The sequence below is a fragment of the Phalacrocorax aristotelis genome, chromosome 19, assembly GCF_949628215.1.
Source record: "Phalacrocorax aristotelis chromosome 19, bGulAri2.1, whole genome shotgun sequence".
NCBI lineage: Eukaryota > Metazoa > Chordata > Aves > Suliformes > Phalacrocoracidae > Phalacrocorax > Phalacrocorax aristotelis.
Genome location: NC_134294.1, coordinates 3,264,407 through 3,279,608, shown reverse-complemented (window position 1 = coordinate 3,279,608; position 15,202 = coordinate 3,264,407). Strand labels below are relative to the sequence as shown.

General features: G+C 41.8%; 1 protein-coding gene across 4 annotated transcripts in view; it reads left to right on the top strand.

Annotated features, from left to right (window-relative positions):
- The window catches only part of VPS13D (vacuolar protein sorting 13 homolog D), a 110,860-nt gene that overhangs the window by 73,833 nt on the left and 21,825 nt on the right, over positions 1 to 15,202 (top strand). For all 4 annotated transcript variants that reach the window (XM_075113758.1, XM_075113757.1, XM_075113754.1 and 1 more), the window contains 2 exons: positions 10,071 to 10,203; positions 12,054 to 12,249. In XM_075113758.1, the coding sequence (XP_074969859.1) occupies positions 10,071 to 10,203; positions 12,054 to 12,249 (329 nt within the window). The remainder of the gene's footprint in view (positions 1 to 10,070; positions 10,204 to 12,053; positions 12,250 to 15,202) is intronic.

Genomic DNA, 15,202 nt, shown 5'->3' with positions numbered 1-15,202 from the left:
AGAAATACATGGTGGTGTTTTCCTCAGGAGAGCATTAAACAAAACAGTTAACTGGTAATGAAGAAAGATCATGGTGGCATTGAGGTTCTGAGTTTCCTACCCTTCTACATTTTCACAATTTTCTTTTGACTCCCTACTCTTCTGTTTAACTGTTATCAGCAGAATGCGCATGATTGCTGGCAGTCTCATCCTGGACTGAAATGAGGAAGCCTGGAACACGTGTCATCTTTGTGGGTGACTTGACAGTGTTAAATTTGGGTTTTACTTTGGGAAAGCTGACAGTCGTCCTTTACACGGGTAGTCTAGTATTGAAGTTGTGGGATTTAGCAGCAATTGCCATAAATAGTTTTTTCTATTCCTAGAAGCGATTTATACAGTTCAGGCCAAATGTAGCTTTCCCCTCTGTTTTCTTCAGTGTAATCTTAAGATTTTTCTCCTCGTGCCTTCCCCAGCATTGTGTAGATGCTCCTGCAGCTTGTTCAGGTGATGCATCCAGGTGGCACTGCAGATCATCTTCAGTTTAACTTGCATTTCATCCAGAGATGTGCAGGTTCAAGTGCTGAGCAGTGACAATCTGTATGAAAATCTGCAGATCATGCGATGGAAAGTAACTGAAATTACCAGGCAGAAATTTTCAGTGCTGGGAGGAGCGTTATGAATGAGGCCATTTGCCCATTTCCTAGCAGTTCCAAAAGACAGCAAGCTTTATGGTCAATTAGTGACAATCAAAAGCTATGGAAAGTGTCGCTTTTTATGTGCAGAACATCTGGTATCTCTGATCAGTATCTTTGATGGAGATTTTGGGATAAAGAATCATCTTTGAGAAGTTTGAAGTATTGTTTTGTTCTTCCAGTGTTTCATTTGTACCATGGGATAAAACGTGTGTGGCCAGCATCCTGGCTGAAAGTTTTCTCTGCAATTCAGGTTAAATTCAGCCTTTCTTTTACAAAGCTTCGTACACAAAGTGTTCGTGAACCTGCTTTGACGGCAGCATATTTTTACGTGGAGAAATTGGCCTGGGTAAGGTCAAACAAAAATGGTGATATATTCTATGGGAAGAACTGTTTTGATCTGGACTCGGTGTCTTAAATGTGCACAATCAGAATCAAACTGACACCTTGGTGGTAGCTTTGAATGAGCCTTTTCCAGGAGAAATCATTCAGTTGACAATGAGAATCCTGCAACTGCAAACAGTGAGATGCTTTGCTGTATATAGGAATCTACATGTGGCCTTCTTGTCAATTAAAAAAAAGGGGGGGGGAATAGAAAGCTTTAAGTTTTATACCTGCACTAGAGCTTTATTCTGAAGGGTTTTACCAGCTGCTTTTCTTGCAAAATAAAATACCATGTTCCTGTTTTGCAGACTCATTGGGGAATTAAGTGAAAAAAGGCAAATTTAAAATGTGGTATGCAAAATGTTGCCAAAAGCACAAACTGTGAAATTAGGAATAAACACAGAGATTAAATGAAATTTGATCTTAACCTGCAGTTTTTGAATGGTTAGCATGTCATGATAACAGGCATATGTGTCCCATATACGACAGTGAGCATCTGAAGGAGGAAAAAATGGGGTGTGGGTTTGAAATTAATGGCTTCAGTCTTGACAAAAGGCTAACTACACCTCCCTACTGTATATTTAAAGCTGTATAGTTGTGTAGAGTATAGATTTAAACTTGAAATTCCTTGGCTATGTATCCCTGAGAAGGGCAGTGGTTTTATGTCCACAGTAGATGGCCGAGGTATCCTCTGAAGCGGTAACGATAGATGATTGGCATCAGTTCAACGGATCCAAACGCCTCGTCCCTCAAAGGCTTGTTCGCTGTTGGCACCGCACACGTGGTGGCTGGCCGGATTACCGTGTTCGCATTAGGTTTCCTTCAAAAATCTAATGGGACATGGAAAACCTGTAGGTTCTAAATAGGAGGTTCTTTCGGATCCCGAGCGTGGTCACAGGTGACCATGGCAGAAAATGAAAGTGGCTGGAAAGAGAGTGGCTGCTGAGGTGAGTTGCATGAAGGAAATGCCCTAGGAAAATAAAAATCAACAGAAATGGTAAAGATGATGTTAAAAAGCAAGCGTGAGCTGCCACCCTCTGGATAGTGTTGTGAGGTATTAACTCAAGGAATGGGCCTAGGTCTCTTCAGGCTTTTCCTCAGGCTGTCAGTATATAGAGGGTTTTTCAGGATGGGGGGTGTAAGAGGGCAAACGATCCCATTCCCCCAAAATAAACAAACAGGAAGACCTGGAGGCTTTGTAAGAGTTAAAGTTGGGGGGAGGGGAATTATCTGTTAAGAGTATTAGTTGTTTAATAAAGCGCAGTTGTCCTCCGGATGAACCCGCCAGTGACTCTGCAATTGGGGTCATTCCAAGTTCATGCTGTGGACTTTTGACTGCCTTCTGTGTCTGTGAAAACAGCCGGCAGTTCCTGCAGGGATCACTCATTCAACCCTGTAACACAAAACTATTGCCAGCGGGCACCTGCTGGTGCAGCTTCCCAGGAGGTCCTTGAGGGAAGCTACCCAACTCATCAGGCATCTGTGGAGATGAAAACAGGGGGGCTCCCCTGGGATACCCGGCTAATCAGGCATCCATGCAGGCAGCGCGTCAGGGGGCTTCGCAGATCACCCCGCCAACAGGCCGTTGTCAGGATGCATTAGGAAGCTTAGTTAACGATGGGATGTGAGCTAATTAAAGCTCCTTTCCTTTGGTTATATGACATCAATAGGGGTGGAGAACGCTGCACAAAATCTCAACATACATATGTTTGTTCAATGGGAAAAGCTGTTGCCTCCTCTTGGTTGTCAGTAATTTAGAGAGGGCCAAAGTTTATGTGTCTCTTAAAATGAGAAGCTGATTATAGCGTTTTGCTGATTTTGTATTTTCTGTGTCAGTTCTATTCATAGTTCCATTACACATTTCTCTCTCTGCAATTTGACTCGGTTACAAATGCGTTTTGGGCTCGGCCTGAACCGCCCTTTCCGTTTAGGGCTGTGTTTAACGGTTGACCTGAGTATGTATTAGTGCGTAAAGGAAAGTGGAAAAGTGTATAGCGTATAAATTTAACTGAATTCACAAACCTTCTTGCTTAAATACCTGAGTAATTCTTAACAGGCTGTGAGAAGCCATGCAAAAGTGTTTTGTGGAACAGCTTCAGAGAGCTGGGACTTTTGAATCTGACAAACACACACCTGCTATTTTTTTCAAATACCAAAAGCATTTCGTTTCTCAGTCCCAGCGTAACGCACAGGTGACCACAGTGATGTGGAAGGAGGAAGCTGTGTTGGCTGCCCCCTTACTGATGTCCCATTTGTAAAATTAAATGTGTAGTGCTTCCATTCCATTATATTCCATGTGTGGATTTGTAAAGAAGCTGCTCTTAAAGTTGTTCTTATGCTAAATTGCAGAAATATATTAAATGTCAATCTTGAGAGATTGCAATAAAAGCAAGGAAACTTAGGCTGAAGAATTTACTAGACATCTTTATCTCTCCCATTGCACCTAGTCATTATGTATATGCACGAATGCTGCGTGTCTCTCTTATTTTTACACTTTCAAAAGAATAACCCCAAGATGTGAGGATGGCTGATGGCACTAAAACTTTTTTTAACCGTAACAAATCCCAGCAGCACTTATGTATGTCTGCTTAGCCTATGACATGGACGCTGTGAAGGTTTTTGCCTCCGTATAGCAAAATACATGCTTAATTTTGAACTGTTGTATTTTACTGTCAGCAGTTGGTGTTGAAATTGGCTTCCTCTAAAATACCTGTAACAGGTTGGAGAGATGTAGGAAATAAAGGTGATTTTTAATGATACTGCTAGAAGGCAAGTAACCACGAGGGATTAAGCTCACAGGTGAGTATTAAATGTTTAATCATAGTCCATAATATCTGATCACTTGGCCGAACAGTGTTTCCCAAAGTTCTGTTGAGCAGGGAGGGGGGTTGGTGTGGGTTTTTTCAAAAAACAAAACCACAATTCAAAAGAAAGTAGCCTCTAGCTTCTAATGCTTTCCATCTACTTGAGTTTATTATATAATTTATAGCTATGTTTTAAGATAACTGGTTTAGATATCTACAAAATATGTGTTGACATTTTATTTTAAATATGTTTAGATAATACCTAAAGAAGCAGATAATTGTTTCATGCTACAAAGACAGCTTATTTTTGAAAAAAAAAAACTTGTAAAAATAATGTTCTGTGTAAAACTGCATATGAACGCGTATTTCGGGGCGGGGGGTGTCAGTATTTTCCAGCTAATATTTGCTCTGTGTGCATATATGTATGCAGTAGGGGTTTACTGGTGTGTTCACCGTATGCAATGATTTGCAATGTTTATTCCTTCCAAGCCGTCTGTGCTGTGATGCCTCCTGCTCCTGCTGCCAGTACCTCAGAAAGGAGGAGAATGTTGAGGTAGCAGAGGGGAGGAAAGTGAAGTTCCAAACCCAGTGTTCCTGCTTAGGGCTGTAAGGAAGGATGTATTTAAGAGAACTCACATTCAGAAATCTGGTATTCACTGTTCTTTCTTTACCTGCACAGCCTTTGTTTCCAGTGATAAGCAGCTCTTCTCGTTCACATGGACAGTTAATGATATTTAGGGGAGTTACTGTTGAAACTGTGGAATGACTTTTAATCATCATGAGTAAGGATTTTCCTCTTTTGGAAGATGTAAGAGTGTGCGTGAGAACTGATGATGACATAATTCACAGTTTACATTAGACTTTCTAACTTATATTTTAAATACTCTTTTCCACCTTGCTGAAATAACACACTTAAATTTGTGCCTTGGTCTCTGAGAACTAGCTTTTATTACTGGAGATAAAAATACGAACATCATTAATGGGTGGTGTTCAAGGGTTGTTTTTTTTTTTGAAAGGTTAGGTTAGGGCTAGAGTTGAGTGGAGTTCAACAAAGAGCTCTTTTTAAATGAGTTCTGCAAAGCAAAGATGAGAACTGAGTAAACCCTGCCATTTCTAATTTAAATGCCGTTCACTGTGAGGTTTGCACAGGAGTTAGAACTGACCTATATTTATTTTCATCACTTTCTCCCTTAAAATTCCATCTTGCAATGTTCTACTTTGCTCAGTCAATAATACTTGTAAATGTCCCGTTCTCTGATGCTAGAATTACCACGGAATGTTTGTGCTAAAGTCATAATTGTGTATTTATCCTTTTGGGATGTCCTTAGAGAACTGGGCAGTGCCAAGAGCTTGAAAAGCCTTTAAAAGATCACTTAAAACTTATTTCCATGCTGTGTGCTTCATGCATCTGGCTTAGAGGGAACATGCAGTACAAAGTCTAGAATTAGTTCTCATTTGCTTTGAATTCTTCTTGTGCCCCATAAGCCTTATTGTTTGGCACCAGCTTTGATTCACAAACACTGTGTATGGGTGTTCTTGGTTTTCTTCTATTGCTTGAAACGGCAAAGGATGCATAGTCCGTGGTAAACGTTTTTGTGGCAAAACTTCCTGAATTATTGGGCCTTTAAAAAGAAGGAGAAAAACAAACACACACACCAAAACCACCCAAAACATGAGTAGATCAATTTCTTGTACAGATACTATTTCAACTGTTGTTGCAGATAGATCCCGGTAGATCGCTAATATGGATTGGTCACACTGTAAACATAAAACAAGAAGTGATGTATCATCTGTTTACTGGTATCTGCAGAGGCGGCGGCTGAGGCCAGTGTGCCCCGGGCTTATGGAAGTGTAACAACGTTCTCAGTAATTGTGAAGCGCTGAGTGGTTCACGTGTTGGTCCAAAGGCAGTGTTCACGGTAGCATAATGCGCTGGAATTTGGAGGGAAATGTGAAAATCGTTGTATTTCACCCTCCTCGGGAGGATCTGTTTATGTTAGACCACAGAGGCTTAAGTTAATGTAGTGTAGTGCGTCATATTTTCTGCTTGTAGCGTATTACCAGTTGGGAGCATCACATCATATATGAATAGGCGTGGGATGAAAAGCAGGGATCAAGTGTCTTTTAGAATGTAGACCTGGAAGGAAAGTGTCCCTCCACAGGGGGAACCGCAGGAAGTACCAGCCCCTTCGGTGACAAGAAGAGTCGGAGAAAGAGGGTGTCGGTGAGCGAAGGGGGATGAACACTGAGATGACTGGAGCTTGTTGGAGAGCTGCTCCTTTTTCTGCCCAGGCAGAATGGATGAGGCAGAGGATTAAATAATCCATATTAATGATAGGTTGAAATATTTTTGGTACCTGAAATGACAGAACTTTTAAATAGTAGTGTGAAGATCCATGTTTGGCTTCGTTTGGACAAGTAAAATACCCGACATGTGCCTAACGTGTAGGCTGGCTTCATTCAGTGACATTCTGGTGCCTTTTGGTTAGGAAGCGGGTAACGGAGCTGATCCTGACGCATTGTGTTGCAGTTCTGTTTCAAGGAAAAGGATGTCTGCAATGGGGGAAAATGCAGAGGGAAAACCCCAAGTTATTAATTTCTTTTTCTCATCGGCAAGTAGACAAAGAACTCGGCATGACAATTAGGATAGAGAAGGGGGGGGCTGGTTTTTAGAAGTCCCTTGATTGGTTTCATGTTTGTTCCACAGACTGTTGTGTTTAGTTATGTTGGCATTTACATGGTCTTAAGTAGGCTTTGAAGTTATCAGGTCACACCTTATTAACAGAAGCCAAGGAAGACAAGGGGGGATCGGGCTTTTGTTGTCACCTTTGTTTATCTGGAGACTGTTTTCTGCATGAACGGGGTAACAGCTCAATAAGCCGCCATCGCTGCTCTTCCACAAGTCTTACTATCCAAATCTCAATATCTAATATTGCACTTCTCAAAGGAGGCATCTAAAAGCAAGACTTTTTGGGGGAAGAAAGGCAAGTCTGCTTTTCTGCTTTAACTTGTTCAAATCTCCCTTCCAAGTTTAAGCTGGACTTAAACTGCTTAAATTTGCGATCCTTACTCAAGTTTCTGATTCTGAAATAACTTGCTACTGCTGAGTAACTTCTTAACACAAGGGTTATAATCTGCACAGCCTGGGCATAAGGTGGTGTGCGGGTTTGTGTCTGGTTGGGGTTTTTTATGTTCAAAATCTTTATTTTTCCTTCTTATACAGGTAGGTGCAATCCTGTGTGCTGAAATAGGCTTCAGAAAACATTTCAGGGAAAGTTATTTCTGAGGTGCTCAGAAAAGTATGGCCCACTTCTGATACCGAGCAGTTATTTCACTCACGTGGTATTACCTGTGTTGGGTAATACGAGAGATGACGTGTAGGTCTTGTTCAGATCACGAATGAGGACGGTGCTGACACTACAGGCCGAACCTTTGTTGCAAGTAAGAGTCTAAATTTTGCAGCAGAAAATGGTGAGTGGCTCACTTGCCTAGCAGCCCTAAACGCGACTTGCTGTGAACCGTCTCAGTTGTTTTATCTTCACTGGCGTTTTACCTCGAACGGGCACACTTGATCACGTTACGTTCGGTACCTCAGAGCAGGACGAGTGCTGCGGTGCGTCCCAGCTGGAGGCTGTTCAGAGGGGACCTGCGCACAGTGTGCTCACTGGGGTAACCCCTTGGTTTAGGTACAGACGGTACAGGTGACTACAGGCATTTGGCCTCAGTCGTCGTTAAATGAGGCCAGAAAACAAGCAGTACCTGGGGAGGGGGGGAGGAGGCCTGTCAGAAGGTAATTCAACGCGAAGTTCGTGTTCTGTAATTAATGTGTGTTGAGTTTAGATTTTGTCACCTGAGTGAGGGCAAAATGGAAACATTTTGTGGTACATTAGAGTCCTTAAATTGTTCTATTTACAGGTGTAATTCAGTGTTATTTTCTAAATAACACAAAAATGTCCCCATTTAACCTTGGTTTTACAGTTAACGGAGACTTTGACCTTTAAACTGTGTGCATGTGTTCTTTTTCTTTTTTCTCCTTACTAAGAGAATAATTTACTATTACATTTAGATTCTTTCTATACACTAGAACAGATTTGTTATTGACTATTAGGTGTCAGATCCTGCTTCACAGAGGAAGGAAGATCTGAGGAAAGACTGGATTGTATTTACCAGGAAAGCTGGTGTAGTGGAGCTGGATGGGGGTGGGGCGGGGGGAAGCCAAAGCTGTAAGGAGAGCTTTACCAGTTTTGATCACCATTAATAAGCTGGTTTGTTCCTGCTGGCTGGCTGTCTGATCATGCACTAAGGTAACTTTCAAAATCTGTTCTTGAAAAATCATTTTCAGGCCTTGACAGATTGCTTAATGAGATTTGAATTTTGAAGGCCTATTGAGTCTTTTAATTTTTATAGCAACTGCTCTAATGCCCTTAAAGCAAAGTATTTGTCCAGAAAAAATCCCAACCTTAAACACAGATAATAGATAGCTTCAGGTTGATTTGTATTTCTAGGCTAATTTTAAGAAAAAAAATCTACATTAAGTTCACAGAGAGGTCAGGAGTAATTCAGTCACTGCTCACTATGCTCTGTTTAGTGTCCATGTGATCAAGTCACAAGAAGGGTCATGGGATTTGATTTTCATTCATGTTGTTAAAGTCTCCTTGTTTAGATAATTGGAGCCACTGAACTAGTTTGTCTTTGAGCTGGAAAGAAGTATCTAAAACTGGGAAACCACGCCACTAGTAAGAAAGAAAAGTAGCCTTGGAAGGAATGGCAGAAAAAGGAAGGGGACTTTGTCATTGCGTTAAGCACATAAATTAACCGTTTGTCTTTTTCAACCTTTAGTGTATTCGAATCAGAATTTCACACCAGGTTTTAGTTGTCTTCAGATGCACACCTTAATCACGTAGCGGTTTTTGGCATACCTAACACGGATGCGGAGGAGATGCACGCAACAAAGCTACGCTGAGCAATGGGCAGGGCAGTGTCCGTGAACAGTTCTGAAACGACAAAGTTCTTGTCGCAGAGGAGCTATGACCGTGCAGGACAGCAATGACTTCACCGTTGCTGCAGCCATGGAGTATCTTTGATGTTTCTGGGGCACGTGGTGCATTCCCCAGCCCTAGTCTAAGACACAACAAAGCATTGAATTATCTTTCCTTTCAGGGGTGAAGTTCATTTATTGAAAGGATATTGTAAGAATGCTGATTCTAGTTGAGGGAGGTACAGAAGATGAACAACTGCACATAATCAAAAACCAGCTAGTTTTTGGAGGTTATTCCAGGAAAACGCCTGCTAGGAGTACTTTTCTCTAATAATTCTGTAGTATTTATCCTGACTATGAGATAAGGTTTCAGGTTTTTGGTCTCCTTTTCTTGCCTCCCTCCACCAAGCCTTTTTTGTATCTGATTTTGTCAAACTAAAGGTCAACAGATCACAATAGATCATTTTTATTTGGTGCGTTTTCATAGGCTGGTACTCAGTAATGGTCAGAGTTCTCAGAACAAATCCTGTTTGGACTTAGACGTCCTCTTTTATCAGTAAATATGGCTCAAGTCTTCCCCCATACTGATAAAGGTAAGCATAAGGAGTAAAAACGCTCCACACACGTTCAGGGCTCCCCTCAGGCTCTTGTTTTGCGGTGTAGAGTACCTGCGGACGCTTACCAACGTAGCCATCTTTCAGCAGATCGCCCCGTGTGCTGCAGCGAGGGTGGCGCGGCTCCCCCGCCAGCTGTTCTCACACGGAGCCACTTCGACAGTGCGTTACTAAAAAAGAATTTAATTAACTCTTGCAAATGTTTTGGTTTCATGACAGGCATATTTGCCTTGAAGCTTTTCACATATCTTTGCAGGAGAAAAGCTTTGTGTCTAAATAACATCCTTGTGATGCCCGAAAGGTTGCGGTTGGGTCACTGGCGCTTCTCTTGGTACGTCTTGCACAGACGTCGTTCGGCTTGGCTCGGCCGCTGCAGCTGGGCACCTACTTGCCTCTTGACTGTCACCTCAGGATTTAAGCCGCACCAATGGAAAGCACAGGTTAATGTCCTTCAGAGCTTTCTTCGTGGCAAAAAAGCTGGGCCGACTGCGGACGTGGAAGAAAATGAGTTGTATAAATCTGTATTTCACAACTAGACTCTAGGAATTTTCTTCAGTAAATCTACGTAAGAGAAACACCGTTCGCTCTTTTATTAACAGAAAAGGTTGCTCTCTTACAGTTCGCTGGGACCTTGTCAGATGGTTTGGGAAAGACAATGGATAACAGACATCAAACCGAACGAGAATACATTCGGTATCATGCCGCAACTAGCGGGGAACATCTTGTAGCTGGAATCCATGGACTTGCACATGGTAACCCTTAGCCGTAATTTTAACTTATTTCTCTCTCAGGAGTAATGATCAGATGGGAAGGAACAGTTTGAATTCCTCTTGGGTGATTATTTGAGGCCAGGGAAGTGGGGCTATCATAGGCTTTATGTTTGAATTTGACTGCTCGCGGGTCGGGCTGGGGGATCGTTTGGTGACAGAAACTGCATTTAAGAATAAGCTCTTTTTACGTGTAACTGTAAGTAAAAGCTGTTTTGCGAAGTAAAACGAAATTTCAAAGCAAGTTCATCCAAAACATCAGTTTCCTTATAGAGTCATAGAATACCCAGGCAACCAGGCCTTTTGAAGGCCAGACATTAAAATAAATATTAGTATGGTTGGATTGTAGCTTTCTTACGTTTGCTTTCAGCTCCAGAAATCTGAGTTTCCTCAGAATCAGTGCATCAGTTTAAAGAACATTTCACCAGTTCAGTTATTTTGTGGTTTTTTGTTGTTTTTTTAAAGTCTGCTAAGAACTAGAGAAATAAATCCGTATAAAAGGCGGTGGACTAGTCTTAATTTGGCCAGAATCTCACTCAATTTAGTTCATGATTTATCTGTTGAAGAAAGTTAAATCAATATAAGCCAAGTTTAAATCAAATATTTATATTTTGCATGATCTTGACTCAGTTTGTTTAAATGTCAGACTTCTAGCACAACTGTTGCAGCCTGCGTAAGATGATCTGGCTCTCACTAAAACAGCGCTCTCGCCTATGCTGAGCAAAAGCCTTTACGCTAGACTTTAGTCATAAAGAGGCACTGTAGGTGTTCAAATGGATCACGAGAGGTTTCTCTCACACCAGTGCGCTGGAAAGTCTGATACAAATTATATTGGCGGAAACTCAGGAAATCTGAAACCTGTCAGTCTTTGCTGAAAAGTCAATTCTAAAAGCACTTCATTGTGTTGTGTTACCCAGCAATTGGTGGGCCTGTTTTAGTTTAATTCTGTGGAGTTTTTAAAAGCTTCCCAATTTCTTTCAAAAAAGCAAATAACTGTTAAATCCTATCTGTTGCAATGTAGGAATAAACTATAACCGATAATTACTCAGGAGAAGTGATTTAAATACTCTCTGCTTCTCGAGTTTGGAAGTTAAGATGCTGCCTGGTCTGTACTTCACTTACAGACCTTAAAAGAGTGTCCGGCTGCCGAAAGCTGAAGAGCCGAAAGGTGTAAGCATTTTTAAATGAGTGCTTAAGCCAGTTCACTAAAAGCTGTGCTATTCTAATGGAGGAGGTGTGAAATCTGTAAAAGCGTGGTGTTCCCAGATAATATGAACCGTTCCAAGTCTCCTGAAGCCTCAGTAGGCTCTTGATTTCTTCAGAGCATTTGGAGTCACAGCAACAGAAATGTGCCCAGAAACATCTGCGGGCAGCACCACAGTTAAAATCGTGCAGTGGCAGTTTAAAATAATTAACTACTTCTGGTGGAGAAACGCACTTTTCTATTTTCTGTCTCAAATTGCATAAGTTTTTGTGGTAGTAGAATTTTGTCACATGGTAAGTAACGGCTTCACCTTAGGAACAGACGAGGGCTGTTTGTGTAAATACAGCTGGGAAATAAAATAGTAGAGAAGTATTTAAAAATATACATATTTAATAATTAAATCTTTTTCTGTGGGATATTATTGTCGGTGCGTACGCATGCGTATACTGCATATACAAAGTATTACTAGCTAATGTAATCGGGTGCGAAACAGGTTTTGGATTACATGAAATGCACATTTCTATTAAGCTGGACAGTAAGTCATGTAGGCAGGCGGCGTCAGCTGTGGCAAGGCTCTGTCGTTTTGAGAGGCGATACCTCTGGCCTACTTTGCTGTTCTTGTCTCTGCTAGGTATCATTGGAGGACTGACAAGTGTAATAACTTCAACAGTCGAAGGTGTGAAAACTGAAGGAGGTGTCAGTGGTTTCATATCGGGCCTCGGGAAGGGGCTGGTTGGCACAGTAACCAAGCCTGTGGCTGGGGCTCTGGATTTCGCCTCGGAAACCGCGCAGGCGGTGAGGGACACCGCAACTCTCAGTGGCCCCAGGTCAGTACGCGGCTTATGTTTCCAATCTATAAAACTGTAAAAGTGCGTGTAAATACCTGCTGCAGTTTCTGATCTGATTATCTTTCCTTACCCAAAGCAGCAATCGTTTAATCAACAATTACTGTGAGCTGTTATTAGTGATGTAGCCCATTTAACTCAATTTGCTTTTTCTTTAATAGACGGCATTTGTTGACACTGTAACAGGAGTGCAGTTTGCATGGGAACGCTGCAGCATCAAATAGGGATTACTAAGCTTCGGCATTAGATTAAAGCAGAATTTTTAAAAGCCTGTATGTGATGAGATGGAATCCTTATGCAGAGCTTACATGGAAGAGTTCTCCCTGCTCAACCTCCAGCTTCCATTTAGCTGTGTAGAAAAACAATTCTGCAAAGGTTGGAAGAGCTGTGGCATCAATAGAGTGGCATTATCTTCCAGCTGTCGTTTGGTACAACAGTTCTCGCTTACACGAAGCGGGGATATGTGCCCTTACGGCCACATGCTTACCCGTTTACCCGCACATACGTGGGCGATAAGTGTCGGCACGTCAGGACAGATGCTCTGGCTTGCTTCCCGTGTCCGGGTGCTAGTGCGATGTGGTCTCTACAAAATAACGATAACTATATTTAAAGTAAATGAATGTTCGTTAGCACTGACTATGTACGTGGAAGAGGGAGAGGGCTAAGTTCTAAAAAGGCCACTCTGGGAGAAGATTCCTTTTACTCTCTGTGGCCAAGAGCTCGCTGTATATGATGGCGCTGTGCCAAGAAGCCCTGTTCTACGTATGTGAGATCCTGCGTGCTGAAGAAGTGAAAGAAAATCCTAAGTAAATTTATTGGCAGAAAACTTAGAGGAAAATGCTTGCCAAACGTTGGGTTTTCTGGTTGTTTTGTCTTCCCATTTGGCTTTTCCATTTCCTGTGTTTTATTGTACCATGCCTGGGGTCCTGAAGCGTCTACCATCAGCATTCCAGTAAAGAACAACGAGCTCGATGGAGTGTGGGTGAGGTGCAGGAAACTTTGAAGGGTGAACCTAGGTGTGCAGTGCTGCGAAAATGGAGGTGTTCACGTGTGTCATATGTATTTGGTGCTTAGCTTGATCTGTAAACCCATGAGGTCAAGGGTTACTATTTGATAAGTATGTGCACACATAAAATTACACGGGAGCTCCGAGCGCATCCCTGAGAAAACACGACTGCTCTTTTGCTTGTACGTGTCTTAGTTTTGTGATGGTACAGATTGGTTGATTTATTTAAAGGGGGGGAGAAACACACCTGGCTGTACTGTTAGTTGTCTTACCAGTTCAGCTGTGTTTGTGTTAGTTTGTTTCAAGACACATATATACTTTAAATTCCTGTTTTGACATACCTCTGTGAGATACAGCCTGTGCACAGGAGCCGTGATGTTACCAACAGTTGACAAACCAGACAGCGACTGGGAGAGTTGCCTTCAGCCAGCCTTATCTCTAGCTTGTGTTTGCCTACAGGACGTATTTCCTTTCAACTTGTTAACTGTCAGTTAAGAGATGAGGTTAAGGCAGATGAGCTGAACCACGTTTTTGCTTCCACTAGATTCTGGCACACTAACGTCCTAGACGAGCACACTGTGAAATTACTTTAGTGTGTTCACACACTCTGCAAAAAGTTTCTGACGCAGCAACCTTCTACAAGGGGAAAAAAACCAAGCAACAACAAAAAACCAAACCTTTCCCACTTGCTACACCTCTCCAGTCTAAAAAATCTGATCAAAACTTATTTTAGATAAACAAATATACTTGAGAACATGTAGATAATGTAGGAGGGGAAAAAACCCCAAAGAACATCATCACCACATAAAAGCAACGTTGCACTCATCTTTTGTTTGGTAAGGGTTTTTTTTGATGTGCTTATATAACGAAGCAACCAGATTGTTCTTTCGGGTGTATTAAAAAAAAAAAAAAACTCCAACAAAGGATTTGTACATTTTTTAGACTGCTGTGTACCAATATCCCCCTGCCGCATTTGTTAACTGTTCAAATATGTGTGGTTTGGAATCAAAATAGGACAGTGTTCCAAAGCCGAGCTGCTGGCTCCAGTTGAATATTCTGTTTTAAGCATGCTGGGCCATGTGGACTCTTCCAAGCAAAGTGCACAAAAACAGCTAACCCTGCTGAATCGCAGTTTATGGCAGTAACTGACCTCAAGTGTAGTTTTGAGCAGTTGAAGAATGGGAGTTAATCAGCTTGGTAAGAGCCATCTTGACCTTTTTTTGAGACCGACAGCGTGTGTGCGAGTTTCTGGTATTGGTGCAAAGTTGAGTCAACCAGTTAATTACAGTTGCCTTTAAATAGCATGATACATGAGCGTGAAGTATAGGCCCCTCGCAATTCTCTAATTACATGGTTGAATTTTTTAAAAGCCCTGAATTTAAGCTGCTTGACTTTAACCATTGGATCAGTTCTGAGTGAGGTGAATTTTAACTGAGGTTGTAGGCTTTCCTAAAAGGCATGTCCTAATGCCAGCAGAGTCACTGAGCAGGCAGAACGCTGAGGGAGACTCTGTGGCTTGTGTTACTGTGGTCACGCTGCGTGGGCGTAGGTCTCGTGGCTTCAGAATGTATTGATTTGTATCGGGACTCCGGCAGCCAGCGTAACCCTGTGTTTGGAACATGGAGCCAGACTAATGCGGCTGAGAGGCAGACGATGGCTTTGTAGCTTCAGTGGTAGTTTAAAAGGTGATGTGTTTAAAGGATGAGAAAATATTTTTAAAATCTGACTTTAGGCAGGATTTTTTCAAGCCTAATCTTATAACTTATTATGTAATCATATAATTTATTATGCTTGTTTTTTATGAATAAAGCTGCCTTAACACTTTTAAATTTTAATGCAGGGGAGAGCATAAAATAGTTGTTGACAATGCAGCATACATCTAATTTATATACAGTTAATGCCTGTGACCTGATACCTTTTTTGAGTGGG